This window comes from Pteropus medius, unplaced genomic scaffold, assembly GCF_902729225.1.
Source record: "Pteropus medius unplaced genomic scaffold, Ma_sr-lr_union100, whole genome shotgun sequence".
NCBI classification, from domain to species: domain Eukaryota; kingdom Metazoa; phylum Chordata; class Mammalia; order Chiroptera; family Pteropodidae; genus Pteropus; species Pteropus medius.
The window spans coordinates 1,762,839-1,780,989 of record NW_024354499.1 but is presented as its reverse complement, the minus strand read 5'-3'; the positions used below and the strand labels follow the sequence as shown (position 1 = coordinate 1,780,989).

General features: G+C 34.7%; 1 protein-coding gene across 3 annotated transcripts in view; it reads right to left on the bottom strand.

Annotated features, from left to right (window-relative positions):
* The window catches only part of APLF (aprataxin and PNKP like factor), a 63,092-nt gene that overhangs the window by 24,338 nt on the left and 20,603 nt on the right, over positions 1-18,151 (bottom strand). For 2 of the 3 annotated variants that reach the window (XM_039852382.1, XM_039852384.1), the window contains exons 3-6: positions 16,679-16,851; positions 14,095-14,242; positions 13,633-13,765; positions 6,528-6,709 (exon numbers count right to left, since the gene is read on the bottom strand). In XM_039852382.1, the coding sequence (XP_039708316.1) occupies positions 6,528-6,709; positions 13,633-13,765; positions 14,095-14,242; positions 16,679-16,851 (636 nt within the window). The remainder of the gene's footprint in view (positions 1-6,527; positions 6,710-13,632; positions 13,766-14,094; positions 14,243-16,678; positions 16,852-18,151) is intronic. The other variant, XM_039852383.1, reaches the window with a different exon arrangement.

Below are 18,151 nucleotides of genomic sequence, written 5' to 3'. Positions count from 1 at the left end.
TTTTCTTAAGAACACAGTATGTAACTTTAAAATACTATCCAAACTGACTAAAGACCTTACAAAAGACACCTAGGTCTTATCATGTTTCTTGTATAGTAATAAATAACCTATAGGAAAAGCAATCATTAGGCTACCTCTTGGAGTTGACCCTCAGCTGGTGACATTTATGCTGCATTCCTCGAAAACAGTGGTCCCCACCCTTTTTGGCACCAGGGACAGATGCTCCTATGAGAATCTAATGCCTGATGATCTGAGGTGAAGCTAAGGTGGTGATGCTAGCGCTGGGGAGTGGCTGCAAATACAGATGAAGCTTCTCTCTCTGGCCCTCCACTCACCTTCTGCTGTGTGGTCCGGTTCCTAACATGCCATGGACAGTACTAGTCCATGGCCGGGGAATTGGGGATCCCTGCTCTAAAACACACTCTTTTCTCTCAAGCTGCTCAACCACACCCCACTCTCATCTCCCTCTGCGACGGGACCAACTGGCACATACCAGAGACTGGAACTCGGGGGTGGGAATGGGGCAATCTTGACCCACCTCCCCACTTGGCAGTCCCCCACTGGGTTAACTCTCACCAGTTTTCTTTTCCTCGGTTCAGGTACTAATAGAGTAGGTCAGCAAATCCACACTGGCTAAGCAGATGTCCAATTAAATACCAGTCTCACAAGTAATTCTCTTAGAGTGCATCTCTTCTCTTGATTTGAGAAAGGGAGAAAATAACTTCTCCCACAAACATAGCACTCCCTCACATCTTAAAACCCTCTCGTTCCTCAGTTCTCTCTGTATAAATCCTGGGGGTGGGACAGTGAACACTTACTTCTCATACCTTTTGATAAGTCCTATGGGACAAGGTCTGGCTCTCATTGGTAGGGGCTCCTTTTAAACATGACACTTATGCATAATACTTTTTTCCCCAGTTTTAGGCTTTAGCAACAGTTTGGAGACAAAAGAGCCCACTCAACATCCTTCATAAATTATAGGAAAAAAAGAAAAAAGGACATGGCTAGGGAAGTAGTTAAATAAATTAGAATATATTCTTACCATGAAACACCATAGAGATGTTGAAAGGAAAGAAGAAGATCTCTCTATATATATCTAAAGATTTTTTAAATTAAATAAGAACAATATACATACTACGATTCCATTTATTTTTTAAAGAAAATGTCCTATATATCTAAGTGGGAACTTACTTGTGTAAATCCAAATGAAAAGGTTTAGAAGGATACGAATCTAAGTATTGGTAGGACGATGGGACTGAAGGATGAGGGAAATTGAGATTTTCACTTTTTACTTCACATGCTTCTGAATATTTTTGACAATAAGCATGTATTATTTACCACTTAAAATAAAAAACAAACCAAAGAAAATGAGATGAAATATAAGATATGAAACACCTGATACCTTATTTCAACTCCCTCTATTTCCATGAAATGCAAAGGATTTGTTTTTTTTTTTTTAATATCATCACAAGGAGTATGTTTAACATGTTAATTTATTCTAAAAAAGAATGATAAAGTCACAAATATCAATATATGGATCAGGAGCTCTCAAATATATTTTAAGAGTCACAAAAGCTGGAATTCATAATGGAACTCCATGAAATATTGATATTCAGTAGACCCTTGGCATTCAAGAATCTAACATTCATGGTTTCAATTATTTATAAATGATCCCAAAATCCATTACATGCAGTAATTTGTAAGTTTGCTGAGATATAAATTTGTGCTGTGCCAATTACAAAGCTCATGAGCAAGTCACTGAACTGGCAAAAGAGGGGACAGGAAGGATAAAAGGTGTGCTATATTTGGAAGAAGTAAGGGAAAGGCAGAGAGCTTCATATTTTATGAGTACCTACATTGCTTAGATTAGATGAAAATGTGAAGAAAGAAGTGGGGGAGGCTAGAGATTCATTATAGAGAGACCAGATCCCCTACACTGTAAAAATACATGTGAGAGACCTCAGGGATCAAGGAGCATGGATCTAGTGGAAGGTGACCTTGGTGCTTGGAAGCAGCTGGAATGTACTATTATTATGGCTATTGAAAGAGCTCAACACTTGCCCTTCCCCATCCTTCAACCATCTGAGGTTTACATGTACTACAAGGGACAGAATAAAGAACTTCCCCTAATATGAGTCAACAAGGTAATGTGTTGTTTCCAAGCTGTCCTTGGAATGAATATCTTGTGTTAATAAGATGCCTTAAAAGCCCTGCATCAATCCTATGACCACCTGCGTGCTGAAGACCAAAAATCCTAAACTCTACCTCCAAATACACTCTTGAAATTCAAACTCATATATTCAACCACTAGCTAGGTATTTCTTCCCAAATATCCCATGAACCTCAAACTCAAAATGTCAAACCTGAAATCCTCCTTCTGTGTTCCAACCATAGTTTCAGCCAACATGATTTATCCGTTCATTCTAGCTGGAACCTTGGAGGTCTATCTTCCCTCATTCTTTCCCTCCTTTCCCTCACTTTCCCCATATCCAAGCAACAAGTCCTGCAGCTTTGCTTCCTAAATATTTCTTTAATCCAATGCCTTTGCATCATCCTTAATGTCACTGCCCTGGGTCAAATTTTCTTTATTTCTTGTCTGTGTTGATGCCTTAATCTCCTCCCTCATCCCTCTGTCCTTTATCTTGTGTTCTTTCAATCTGTCCTCTGAAGAGCTGCTGGGATTATCTCTGTGGCTGAAAACATTTCAAGGTTCTCCCTTTAGGAACCAGTTCCCAATGCTGGCTCCCCCTCATCTTACACTGCCATCTACTCTATACCAAGAATTCTAAGAACAGTAGTTCCTGGCATACTATTTGTATTCCTTTTGCTCTTATACCAGCTGTGCCACCTACCTGGGATGGACTTCTAACTCTACCCCTTCTGCACCTGGGTCATGCCTACAATTCTTCTCTTAAGATTCAGCTCAGATCACTTCTTTTAGGAACCCTTCCCTAGGAATCCTCCATCTGGTTTAGGTCGTCATCTTCCTCACAGCTTCCAAAAAAGTCAGTGTGGTCACATTATTTTATGATTTGAATTATGTCTCCCACAAAACTATGAAATCCTTATTAACAAGACTATGAGCTCTTGTAATCCCAGACCTTAGCACACTGCTTTATATATAACAGAAAGACTGTTTAGTGTAACGATTACTAGAATAATCTTTGAAGTAAAAAACCAGCATTGCCATCTCTTAACCTTCGACCTTAAACAAGTTGATTTAAATTCTCAGAACCTCAGGTTTCCTGATCTATAAACCGGGATATAATCAACACACTTCCCAAGATTTTCTAAAAATTAATTGAAATAATTATATCTAAGTGCTGGGTCTAGCCCAGAATAAGAACTCACTAAATGGTCGGGTTTTTTTTTTTTTTAGTTGTTACTATTAATAGCTTAATTAATGCCACCATATTACTATTTGCTTATTGACTGAATGAATGAATGAATGAATAACAAATAAAAAAATGTTTCTATGGGACCGATCAGAACTATGCTATAAATGATACTAACTCAAATGACCAATCAGGAAGGAGCAAAGGGTATAAGATTCCTTGATGTAGTAAACTAATACTGAGGAGCCCTGGGGGATACAGCCTTTCTTAAGAAATAGCTATGTAGAGTTATAGTCTTCATCTCCACTGCTATGTCCACGATGAAAAATGACTAAGACTCCACAGGAGGCATCTATATGCAGAGAAATTAGATACTTAATAGCCAGCTTATTTGCTTCAGCAATTACGACCACAGGACAGAGCTGGCAGTATAACTGGAAATGGCTCTCACTGCCAAAGTATCCAACTGAATATACTCTCATATACTCCAAATGAAATGTTTGCAAGTTTGCTTCCAAATTATATGGCTACAACAGAACTCTCTAGCCATGATTTTTATCTTCCATGTGAGACCAACTTTCATTTCTGTCTATTACACAGCTTTCATAGATATGCCTCCATTGCCTCAAGCCAAACAAGCCCTCCCCTTCCCTTTCCCAACTGCCACATCTACTGCTTCCCCACTCCATCCACCCTCACCGAGGCACCACTCATGTGTGTGAAGCCACTTTGGGTGCTCCAGCCTCAGCTAAGTTCCCAGCTGAATACAACCCAGCTGACACAAAACTGTCACAAAAGAAGTGCCTAGCTGAGCCCAGCCAGCCCACAGAATTATAAGAAGTCACTAAGCGTTAGGGTAGCCTGTTTCCCAGCAATGGCCTGTCGATATACTTCACGAGACTATTTTGCTTAAATTGTTTCAGTTAGATTTCCTTCTCTCACTTACAACTGAGTCCTAATTAGATTGTGCACAGGACAGAGCATCCTTTTCTTTAAAGTTAACAGATTCAAACACTCTCATTTTCACTCTCAAATTAGACAATTACATAACTGGTAAGGAGCTGCAGAAAGACAAAAGAGAACTGATCAAAATGGACTCTTTTAGAGCAATTATCTGCATTATCAGAAGTTACTAGAGACAAAATTCTTGAAGAGTCTAATACGTATGGTAGAAAAACCCATTGTGCCCAGATGAAAAGGTCTACGTTTGAGGCCCAAGGTCTTTAGCAATGTGATCTGGGCCTCAGTTTCCTCTAAGGTGTTGAACAATGATATATTAGCAGCTCTCAATTTTGAGCGCATATTGAGAGAATTTATTTAAAATCAGGCTAATGTACTGGCTGCACAGACCAAATGAGTCAGAATCTGAAGAGTAGGACCCAGTGCAGGGAAGGTGATTTCTGCCCTTTCTCTCCACTTCTTTTCTTACTCTTCCCCAGGAGAATGTGATTTGATCCTTTCCAAGTAAACTGATCCCAGCCTACTCTGCAGGCCTGGCCAAACTGTTCTTAGTCCCTTATAATTGCCAATCTCCCACCATTAGGCTAAACAGGTGGGCCTAGCCTATTGTTTTCACTCATTTTTAACTTTCCCTCCCACCTGCTCCACACTTAGACACCTCTTGAGGACCAGCTGCAAGACAGTGTTAAGACAAACTGGGCAGGGACAGAGGGTGAGGCTTGAAAAGGCCTGCTTGGGTCTCAGCCTAAGTCATCTTCTCTGGCCCAGCTTTACCTGAGAGCCCTGCATAAAGAGTTACAAAAAGGTTATGAAACCTTGAGCTCTGTTTCTCCTGTGCTGTGAGAGGCGAACCTCCTTTGGAAATCTTAAGATAGAGAGCAATTGCCCAAGCAGAGCTCAGGCATTCCTGGGAGCTGGCTGAATACTCCTTTGATGTCTTCGAAATCTCTAAATACCTCAAATATTCTGGATCTGTTTACTGGTCCTCTCTATACTCTTATCAATTATGAAAGTGTTTCTGAAAGTTTTACTTGTGATTACCAAACTTTATGGGTTGAAATTAACATAGTAAAACATGTATACTAGATTGCCTTCTGAAAAAAATAATTTCTTTTCTTGGAAAAAGAGGCAGTCATATTAACATGTTCAGAGAGTAGAACATGTTAGCACTCAAAGAAAACAAGTTTTACTTTAATAAGTTTTTATGGCCACTATATGTGAGTCAGAAAACGTTTTGTTTTCATTTATTAAACTTGACTCTGTAAGTAAGCAAAGGAGTTGAGCCTATAGTGATTAGACCCCACTTCTCTAGCTGGAAGAAAGGATCCAGTGAGAAGTTGGATCTGCTCTAACGGGAGAGGCAGCAAGAGAGAGGGGAAGACGGTAAACAGCCTGACCCTCTGAAATGCTGCTGGCCTTTCTATCATTCCAGTGCACACTATTCTAAAAGCAACCCTACTCCTTTGGCTCTCATTGAGTCTCAATGTACTGGCTGCACAGACTCAGTGAGAGCCAAAGGAGTCTCAATGAGAGCCAAAAGAGGGGACCCACAGAGCTCGGCCACAAGTCTACACAATTGTGAAAACTGTCACTTAAAGCCATCCCTCTACTGAAAGGAAGAATACCTGACCTTTCTGCCCAGGAGCCATCTCTTTTATTTTCTTCTCTCTCTCTTTTTAGATGCATTCAACATAGGCCACATTTTCTGTAAGTACCCAGTGTTAAAAGAATACTTAAGTCAGCCAAATCATTTTAGTGAGTTAGCAAAAACCAAAAGAGAAGGTTTATAAAGACTGTAAGTTAGCCCAGAAGTAATCCTGCAACAGGCTATTAAGAATGAGCTCATTAGTTGTTCTCCTCTTCACAATTATCTAAGAAGTTGGTTACATGCATTTGAGAATGACCAATAAAATAGGAGAAACCAGATTTTCAGAATAGAGGTACCAATGATAAATAGAGTCAAGTGGTCTCTACTTATTTCCCAGTCTGAAAATTTCTAAATTAAATAGCTTTCTTTTCAACAATGCAAATAGTCTTATTAAAGATGAGTTTCAATAAACACCCCTGCCCCCCAAAAAAATCTGGGCTAGTTTTTGTCTTTACAAATGTCACCAATTCATTAATAAAAAAAACGATTTTGATTTTTCCTTGCTGTATACAACATATAATCCATTCCTATCTAGAATACTTGATAAAGAAAACAATTGAACAATGAATTCTTTAAAAAATCACCTTGGGTGAAATGATAGATTTTTCCTGATCAGCATTTTTGCACTTTTTTCCTGTGTCTTGCACTGGTGATGTACTTTCTGAGCTTCCCGGTGAAATCAATCGCTTTCTTCCTTGGTGTGTTATGTTTACTTGGGTTTTATCTTTGCAGGTTCCTTCTTCTGGACTTTCCTGGGTTACTTTATCTTAAACACACAAAAGCACACAGACACAAAGAAAAAGGAGAAGAAAATTATCTCCTGCATCTTCAAATACCAATAATCTACACCCAAAAAAAGGGAAAAGATAAATGGGCAAGTAAATCAAAGTTCCATTTATATTCATGCCAACTTGAAAACACTTATTTGCAAATCTCAAAATGTGTTAAGTAGAACAACGGCCAAGAGCTTCAGCCCTGGCGTCAGCCAGGCCAAGATGCTAGTGTGAGCAGGCTCCATCCTTTAACCATTTCACCTCACTTCTGTGAACTTTGGTTTCATCATCTGGAAAAAGGGAATTATAATTATAAACTGTGTAGGAGAGCACCTGATATATGTTAGCTATCATATATATATTTTTTTATTTTAGCACTGAATTTTTCTAACAGAAAATCTGACATATAGCTATCTGATGAATTTTACATATACTTATTGAGCCCCTAACTTCCACAGTGAGGAATTCAACTTGTTATATGAAATACATATTAAGAACCCAAAATGACCCAAAAGGGAGAGTGACCTCTATGAACTTCACCAATGAAGAAAGTAAGTATAAGTAACAATGAACACTGTATGCTATGTCACACTTCCCAAGGTTCAGTACAGTCAGGAAATTTAAGTTAGTATCACATTTTGTTAACAAATTCATGAACTATCTAATCAGAAAAGAAGAAAGATCTACCTCTTTTAAGAGGAAAATCTTCATGGTTAGTTGTTATCTTCTCTACACTCAAATGATAGATAGCTTCATAAGGACAGGGACTTTGTGTACCTTGTTCTCTGTTTCACCCCTTGTGTCTCCAATACCCAGAACTGTGCCCAGAACAAAAGTGGTGCTCAGTAAACATGCTTGACTAAATAAATTTTGAACATAAACAGAATCTGTCCAAAGATTCCCTTGAGAGCCTGGATATAGGTATGTAAGGCCATCCATAGTCTAATGTCGTAAAGCAAAAGTTTTCCGCAAAAAGCTGGAAAGTAAATATTTTAAGTTCTGTGGGCCATATGGTATCTTTCACAACTACCTAATTCTGCCTTTGTAGTGTGAAAGTAGCCACAGATAATACATACATGGATGAGCATGGTTGTATTGTAATAAAATTTTATTTACAGAAACAGGCAGTGGGCTAGATTTGGCTCATGGGCTATAGTTTACTCAGAGCTGTTCTAAAGGATATTCAAGTAGCCTAAAAAAATACTCCATTAAGTTCAGGAAATAAATATTAATCAAGTATGTACTGTCCATATTATTAAACAGCTAAATCAGTTGAACCAAAATAAAAATAATGCATTTACCAAAAGAAACTTATGAATAAGCTAATAACTAAACTTTACCTAAATTATTTAAATATTTGTTTTGAATCTAAATTAGAAAGCATTCCACATCATTTTAGAAACTGTCAGAAATACGACTAAACAGGACTGTACAGCTTGGTGAAATGAATAAACAAATGCTACAACAGTTATGAATTAGTCAAACCAAAGGAAATAACCAACTATGGTAATTGCTTATTATGCTAAAAACTAAAAATGTAAGTTAAATAAGATATAGCTTCTGCCCAAATAGCAGTTTGCTACAGTCCAAGTGTCAACATGTACATAAAATCCTAAAGTTAAAAAATATATATTTAAAATATTCATTTTTTAAAAAGTCCAAATTCTCTAGTACAAATATTCTTTCTAGTGACCACAGCTCATTTCTTTTGCATTGGAAGAAGCCATTATGATATTGTTGTTAAAATGTTTTTCACAAAGAGTGCATAAAATAAGTTAATTGGTTCTTAACAATCTTTGTATTTGGCATAGCAAATATTTTTCTAAGTCCAGGATAGGTACGGTACAGTTAAATGATAGAAATATAAAAGAAATTAACTATTAAAACAAATCAGTTTATTTTACTTATGTGAACTATTAATAACTGCATTTACTTATATGAGCTGTTACACTAATATGCATATGTCATTAAAATTACATTCATCCAATTTTAACCTCCAAAGGTTAAAATCAGTTTTATTAATAACTTGATGTAAAGCTTTCTCAACTTTTTCCTAAGTTTAAGCAAATATATCTACAAATATGTACACATAAATACAAGCAGGGCTAAAAGTATAAATGCTCTTATTTCTGTGGATTAAATACCTAGAATTTCTGGATCAAAGTGTGTTGCATATTTAAAAAGTTAAGAGATATGGGCAAGTAACTTTAAATGACTGTACCATACTTATATTTCCACCAACTATGTTCAATGATACCCATTTCTGGTTACTATCAATTGCTTAGATTTTGATAAGTTTAATGAACAAAAAATGGTATCTGGTTGTTTCGATTTACACTTTCCTATCTGACAGTAGTCATATACTTATTGGCTTTTTGTATTTCTTCTTCTGTAGTGTGTTATCTACAATGCCCAAAATTTCTACTGCTTTTTCCTTCTTTTTTGTTATCAAGTAGACAACTAATAAAAACCTTCTATGTATTTTATAAGTACGATAGATATCAACTAGCATATTGTTCTCTAGTCTGCTATTTGCCTTTGACTCTGTGTACAGTGTCTTGCATACAAACTTTTTTTCATTTTTAATCTAGATAAATTTGTCAATTTTCCCTTATTGTTCTAGGCTCCTGTCATCTTTATTAAGTCTCCTGGAAGTAATAAAAATATTTTCCCCATATTTTCTCCAAATGCCTTAATAGTTTTAACTTTTACATTAAGAATATTAATTCAGTAGAAATTTACTTACTAATATGGTATGAGTTACTGCTCTACTATTATTTTCTTCTAAACTGAAAGCTAATTTTCTCAATGTCGTTTATAATAATAATGCATCCTTTCCACATCAATTTGAACTGATAATTTTTTATACATTAAATGTATGTTATTCTAATCTGTTTCTAAGTGTTTCATTCTCTTTTGCTGGTCTAACTTACCTTTCTTATACCAGAACTATCAATTGTTAAAAGCAGGCACCAGGCCCAGACTGTGATGTAGGAAAGCTCTATAAAGAAACATATCTATCTCTGTTATTCAAATGGTCCTTGAGCATATGTGGAAAATCCCTCATTCATTTTCTACAATGCTGACACAGCTCTACTGCCAAAATCTGACACGGATGGCACACATGGAGAAAAATATTAACCACATTTGTGAATATAGGTTAAAATGTCCTAAACTAAATATTAGCAAATCTAATCTAACAGAGTACAAAAATAATAAGCCATAATGATAAAACTGAACTTATTCCAGGAATGCAAACGTGTACCACAGGAATCCTACCAACATAATCAATTACATTAACACATGAAAATGTAAGACTCTTTCTATACCAAAATTTTTTTCAAAGAATTCAACAGTCATTCATGAAAAAACTAAAACATCCTAAACATGAAAAGAGTATCAAAATTGAATACTAATCTTATTAAATGCTGAAATACTAACAGAATTTCCTATTAAAATCAGAAATAAGACACAGATGCCAATTTTGCCCATTTTTATTTAAAATTTATAGACTCTAGCTCATGACATAAGACAATAAAAAATTTTAAAAGCAGTAGATAGGTCAAAAGAGTCAAAAGCATCATAATTCTGTAAATATGATTATATAGCTAGAAAATCCAAGAAGCTAAAAACCTATTGATTAGATCTTTTAGTAGCATGGCTAGAACTAAATATATAGAATAACTAGCATTTTAAGTAAATTTTGAATTACACTCAAATTAAACAAAGTCAGTTCAATATTTGTAATCTACACTGAGTTGTCATACAAAAAATATTCAGAATACAAAATGAAATGCAAACCGAATGGTCTGGGGACTACTTACTACTTCAATCTTTATCAGCACGTGCTACTTTTCATGACTCCAGGTTGGAGAGTTAGAAAATGGGGAAAGAAAAGTACTACAGAGTAACATGATACCAGTGAAAATATAAAAGCTCCTTTTTCAATCTAGCAAGAATGTCATAACCTAGGAGTTACGACTTGTCCTGGGGCCTAAAAGCGGAGGCTCTGACAGCCTTTGTCCAAACATATTCACTTCCCTATCAGGCCTGAGAAACTCATGATAACGTCCAAAAGCTGGAGACCTGGAAAATAAAATGAACTATATACCAGTTGAAAAACTGAAAGGATAGCCTGATCCCAGCAAACGTTCACATACATATCAGGACTAAACCAGGAGTTAAACTGAGAAAAGATCTAGGTGAGAACACAAGAGCATAATCCAAAAGAAAAAAAAAGAACATATAAAGGGTAAATTTAGGTGGCTGTATAGTGACACAGTTCAGAGCATGGGCTTTCAAGTCAGGCAGAGCTAGGTCTCAGTTACAGCTCTGGCATTTATTAAGTGATCTTGGATAAGTCATTTAACATCAATTAACATTATCTGACCTATACTTAATGACCCAGAAGTTACCAAAAAAATCAAGATGGTTTCAGATCATCTAAATAAATATTAATGAATACAGTACAGTACAAAGGCTGCAAAAAGACAGAAGTAAACTACATCTAAATGATCCTAAAATGCATCCTGGAAATTGATTTTTAAAAATCACTAGCATTGGTCTATTGAGCTAGGTGATATTTAAACAAACAAATAAAATAACAATAAAATAAGAACTACATAGCAGAAAAAGTCCAATTATTCCAATTTTTCATTAGCTGGTTTTAAGTACTAATTTACTTCTAAATCTTCCTGTCTTTAAAGAAATTAAGCAACCTACCTTTGCTTAATTACAAGTACTCCTCCAAAGTCTAACTTTATAATAAGATATATCTGAATCCAAAGACTTTTCTCTTATTTTGAAGCTTTTGCATTTTAAGTACATTGTATACTATGTAATATTCCTGTCCAAATCAATGTCAAATTACTCTCATTTGTATGTTCAAGGTGAAGGGCCCAAAAATGTGCTTCAAATTTTATCTGGTATATCTATCAAGGAAAAGTTATTAGCTATTTATAATTTGAAGCAAAATATATTTTGGATTGTTGTAAGTAACACAGCAGTAGCATAGAGGCAATTACAGTATAAAATAACTGAGAAAGAAAGGACTTTTTTGCAAGGAGGCAGTTTACATTTTGGTCAAGTTATTCTTTCTATACTAGAGAAATCATTCCACTGAGGAAAAGTGGCTGCCCTCTCCCCACTACCATCCTCATTCACCATTATCTTCAGGCAACTTAAGAATTAGCACATTTCATGAGAAATATTACTGATAAAATATATAGGTAATGATGAGGGAGGGAATTAAAAACTCTGTAATGGAAAAAAACTCTTTCCAGAAAATTTTAGGTTTAGATACAAAAAATCTCCAGATTAAATCACATCTACCTCAACACATAATATACAACCTATTTTTCCCATGAGATCACTCTTATCCCACTATAATCCAAACTAGCATTACATGAGGAATATCCTGTCCGTAACATCCTTGATCAAAAACTTTAGATAGGAGACCACCTAGGAAGACCAGGTGCTGTAGGCATAAAAAATAATAATAATAATAATAAGGAATTGTAAACTGCAAGGTCTTTGCAATCTGTGAGGTCACCTCAAAAAATAAAAATCAATCATTCAATCTATCAATCAAACTTTAGAAGACTTCTGTGACCACTATGCTGAATATTAGAAACAATAAGAGTAGTAATATCAACTAAAATATATATTCAATTGTGCTGTTAATTTATAAAAGATAATGTTCAGGGTAAAATGAAAGAGTAGCTTGAATGAACTAATCATCCTAAAGAAAACCATTATAAATTTTGGAAATATATAAAAAAAAAACCAAACTTGCAGGCACTGGAGAATGACCCGAAAGGCAGAACTAGAGAAGAGTCTAAGCTTGAAAAACTAACTATAACCTGTGAGGTTTGTAAATTTGTGGCTTTTTTCCTGAAGGCATCCCCTAAATCACAGGTAACAGAAAGCTGCAGCCTACTGGCTTAACTGGTCTGGGGACAGAATTTGAGGTCCATGAAGTAGGTAGAACATTAGGAATAAAATCTTAGAAGAAAGAAAGATTCAGAGAGCCAAGAACCAAAATTTTCACATAAAATCAATACAACTCTTTGGCTGATGACTGGCATGGGAGAAAGCCCCAGAATCCAGAGGAAAGAATAAGCTGAAAGAACTAAGCAGAGACTGCAGCTGCCATCCACACAGGGGAAACAGAGTTTAGGGCCTGAATTATTTGTCTATTAGAAGAAAATCACCTATAGGCTAAAGTAATTACTTATTAGAACAAAAATATGTATTCAGAAGAACATAAAAGCAAGAGTGTCTACAATATATCACTTATGGCATCCAGCATCAAATAGAAAGTCACTAAATAAGAGCATAAACAGGAAACTGTAACACCTATAAAAGAAAACGAGCAGTCAACAGAAACCGAACCTGAGATGACTGAAAAGTTACAAATAAAATGCTGAGTAAACAAGACAATGTATAAAACATTTTAATAATCTCGAACCAATGGGAATATCCAGCAGATGAAATAAATCACTGTCAAATCTGCTGTGACAGTGAGCCATACTAGCACAGGGGTCACTTCTTCTTTAAATCTTCCAGCACATAATGTTGAGTGCCTAGTAGTTTTTTATTTAATTAAATTAATTTATAAAGCCCTTACTGTGCTGGCCTTTTATCTTAGACATGACACCAATAGGTTTGTTTGAAAAGCTATGGTAATATGATTAAGTCTAGCACATAAGATAAAAAGCACTTGTTAAATCAAAAAATAATAGCAGGATGTTTGATAAATGGCATAGAATAATAGCTTTCGTTTTAAATAAGACTTCATGTACATATCTAAAAAAATGTTAGGCTAAGTTATACACTTAAAAAATTACTACGCTATCTCCATTTGTTCAGAAAAACTTTCAAATTCCGCTTAATGTTTCATTGAAATAAAACCTACTTCCACTGATGACTGGTGCTGAAAGGTTTCGATCGCTAAGATTTCCTCTTAACATCCACGCTGGAAGGATTCTTTTCCTCTCAGCAGTGTTGGACTGCTGCTTACTGAAGTCTGTACATTCACCTAGGAAAGACTAAAAGGGCACCTATTTTATTAATTACTAAAAATAATCATGCATCCTTAATGAAATTTAAAATTATTTACTTTGCAGAAAACTACCATGAAAAAAATCTATCTGCAACTGTGGACGAAGTCATTCAAATTTCTCAAAGAAAGAAATTTATTATCTCTGTTAGTTGAAGTGTTGGTCTAGTGTGATATTCTCTGGAGCTTCACTTAAAAACAGCAAAAGCAGATCAGTGCTAGAGGTATTGTCATGATATGTCTAATTTCAGTTGTCTTTTCCTCCTCGAAATAACTGAAGGAACATATTACAAATGGATGAGATTTTAAATTTCTCACCACACTTTTTGAGGTAGAAGTCTGGGCCGTCGCTATTTCTGTGCTTCTTTCCAGCTGTGGGGCACCAGTTGCCTCGTCAGGCAAATTAGCCAAGGAAGATTTTGGTGTCCTATTCAGTATATCATCTTCATCAAACATTTGACTATTTCTATAAAATAAAATCAAAATTCATTTATTAATCATTTAAATTTAAAACACTTTTGTTGCCTACAATGTCATTATAAATGTGGTTCTCTCAATTGCATCTAATGAGTAATGCTCTTCTTCTCAGACTTAGCAGAACAAAAAAGCAGATTATAGTATAATAGAATAAAACGCATAGAGTAGAACGTGTTCTTCATCTTCTGCCCATGGTATCATCATAAAATACATTAATATTTCCAAATTATGGGCCTCAAAACCACAGCTATTTATGAGATGGGGAGCAGCTATCTCTCTCAAGGCATAAGAGATATTTACTTATTCAGTATTTGTCCAGATAGTCCAGAAAAGTGAAGATCACCACCCAGCATCCAAAGAGAAAATGCAAACTGCAAGAACACCAGAAACTAGTTAGACTCCTGAAGAAAAATAAAATCCTGATGTCAAGTTCACATATAGCTGCTACTAGGGTTCTGGCCAGTACAGTCACTTGTGAAATCTCCCCAAACTTGTGAATGGAAGCTAAATGTTCTGACACAGAAGCATCCTTGGTCACATGTGGAACAAACTAAAACACACAATCATATCATCTGCAAATAAAGTTTTACTTTTTTTCCAAAATAATCCATTTTCTTTCTTTTTCTTGCCTTACTGGACTGGCTAGGACCTCCAATAAATGATGAATAAAAGTTGTGCAAACAGACGTCTTTGTTTTGTTCCCAATCTTAGGGGGAGAACTTTCAATATTTTACTATTAAGTATGCTTTTTTTTATAGGAGGGAAGTTTCTTTTTTTCCCTGGTTTTCTCAAAGGTATATTTAAATCATAAACAGGTGTTGAATTTTGCAAAATTATTATTATACATCTACTGAAGTGATAATTCTTTAATCTGTTAGAGTGAATTGCATTGATTGATTTTTATGTCATAAATTGACCTTGCATTTTTTGGACAAGTTCCACTTGGTCAAAGCATATTATCCTTATCACATATTGCTGGATTTGACATGTAAATATTTTGTTATAAGGAATATGAGTCTGTATTTTCTTTTCTTGTAATATTCTTGTCTGATTTTGGCACCAGGATTACGGAAGCTTCATAAAATGAGAAAGGAAGTATAGTCTCTTCTATTTTGGGCAAAAACATCTAATATTGATATTCTTCCTTGAAAGTTTAAGAGAATTCACTAGTGAAGTTCCTCGTGGAAAATTCTTAAATTGTGAACCCAATTTCTTTAATTGATATAAGACTCACCAGATTTTTCTTTCTCCCTGAATCAGATTTATTAAGCTGTATTTTTCAAGGAATGTATGCATTTATTTAGGTTGCCAAATTTACTGGCATTCAGTTTTAAATATTTCTCATTATTCTTTTAAGGTCTGTAGGTTCAGTAGTGATAGTCCCTCTTCCATTCCAGATACTGATAATTTGTGTTTTCTAGCTTTCTTTTTTCTTGGTAAGCCTTGATAAGGTTTCCTAATTGTATTAATCTTTCAAAGAACTTTTGGTTTTGTTAATCTTATTTGTCTATTTTATATTTCATTGATTTCTAGTCTCATTCTTCTTATTATTGCCTTTATTCTATCTATTCTAGGATTAACTTGCTCCAGTTTGTCTGTCTTCTTAAAGTAGAAGCATAGATCACTGGTTTTATAGCTGTCTTACCTTCTAATACAGTCATGTATTATAAATTATCCTCTAAGGAAAATTTGCATCTCACAAATTTTTATGTTCTGTTTTCAGTATCATTCTCTTCAAAATGTTTTCTAATTGTTCTTGTGATTTCCCTTGGGCCCATAGTTATTTAGAAATGTGTTTTTAACTTCAAAATATTTGAAGATTTCTCTACTTTATTATTATTGATTTTTAATTTAACATAATAGTGCAATTAGAGAACATATGTATAATGTCTATCTACTTCTATGGGTCCAGTTTATGTATTCTATAGTTTAAAAGCTGAAACATAGGCAAATAATCTGCTAATGACTGCCTCAACAGAACGAACATATTACTTTTAACTTTACTCCAGATGCTTATTGTAATAACTCATTTCCTCAGTTTCTCTATTCTATATTTTCTGTTATTTTTATAAGAGAAGTTATATAACTGTAGTCTAAGCCAGAGGTTAATACCTTAATAGAATTTTAAAAACTAAAGAGAAGATTAAGAAAATATCAGTTTCAAATTAACTATTCTGGTTATTTTTAGATGGAAAATATATTCTGAAACACAATGAAAAGACACCACATGTGGGAACAATCTCTATCGAGGCATAAGTTTCCAAAGTCAAATGTTTTTTTAGAAACACACACACACCATGTAACTAACTCCTATATCGCCAGTACAATTTAACACTAGAATAGTTTCTACTGAAACATTTGTGGATGCCTGAGGCATTAGATTATAAATATCATTATTTAATCTCGTTTCATCAGGCACTCTTACCTTAAAGTACATTCCAATTCCATTTCAGAATACGTAGAGAAAACACGGAAAATGTATTTGTCAACTAACAAAGAAAAACTATCTCCAGGATTCAACCAATGCCATGCATTTGTCTTCAACGGTAAAAGCTGGTTCTTCTCAGAAGACTGATAAAAACATGGATTTGTGTGTATCTAATAAATAAAGGAAGAATACACTGATGTTGTAACTCAAAATTATGACAAAAATCAACTAAATATCAACTGATACAAAATTTTAATATAAAAATAACAGGCATTAATGAGACTTGAAATAATAAAGCTGGCACTTATAAGTACTGTAATTATTACCAATAAATACAAAAAGGGGAAAATGCTGTAATATACCTCTCATTTCTCTAGGAATTGAAGAAAAAAGCAAAATTATCAATTAATTGGTTAAAATATAGTTCTGTTTTACTCGAGATGACTGGACTTTATAAAGAGAAATGTGAAAAATAATTCTCTGTATGGAAACTAAGTTCCCAATGTGGATATTCGAAATTCACCAATCCCCTGGAAATGGCCTGCTTCTTTTCCACTTATTTTCCCCTAATAATTTCTTACTATGATGAAAAAATGAGAAACTATAAGAAGGGAGATTTTGATCTAATCTCTCCAGCAAACAACAGTTTTTTTTCCTTAGCGCCTCACAGAGGAATTTTATTTTGTTTGAATGAAAACTCTCACTATGACGATCATCATCCATATTCAAACTGCAAGTAGTAAACATATCAACCTCAAAACTGTTACAATATCCACTATTTTGCATGATGTTTTCCACAGACTGCTTCCATGTTAAAGATAATGAAGGTGCCTCCATAACTAAGAGCTATTGAAAGACACCTTAAAAATTCCACCTAAGATCAAGTAGAAAGTGGCCATTTCCAAAGGTGAAATTTTTGTCTTCAACATGATGTTTAAAATAAATAAGTTTTAGTGTACAACAAAGCAACCTACATCAATGCAGCTCTCAGGTTTTTAACAGAATCTTACATGCAGCGACTCCCGGGACCACCGGCCCATCTACTTCATTGGTTTAAATGAGACTTTCTAGAGACATCAACAACCTCGGTGGCACAGCAAGGTAATTACCACCGTGGGACTGGACAGGTGATGCACACCTGCAGTTCTCCTTTTTACACTTCATTAAAATGTCTTAAGATATAACTACATTTTCATACATTAAAGCTTTTTCTGCTCCCAACCATTGAAAATATCTGTAGGTGTTAAGGTTTTATTCACCTTGAGTTTGAACAGACTGGAATTCAGTATAAATACAGTAGGTAAAAACTTCTATTCCTACTGTAAAAAAAAATCCATTAGGGATAAATTAAGGATATAATCCTATTTTTAATGCATTGTGAAATTCTAGAAATGTATCAACACTTTTTTCTTTTTAACCCTCAACAAATTTCTCTTCATTGGAAAACTTGGTTAAAATTTGTATTAAATA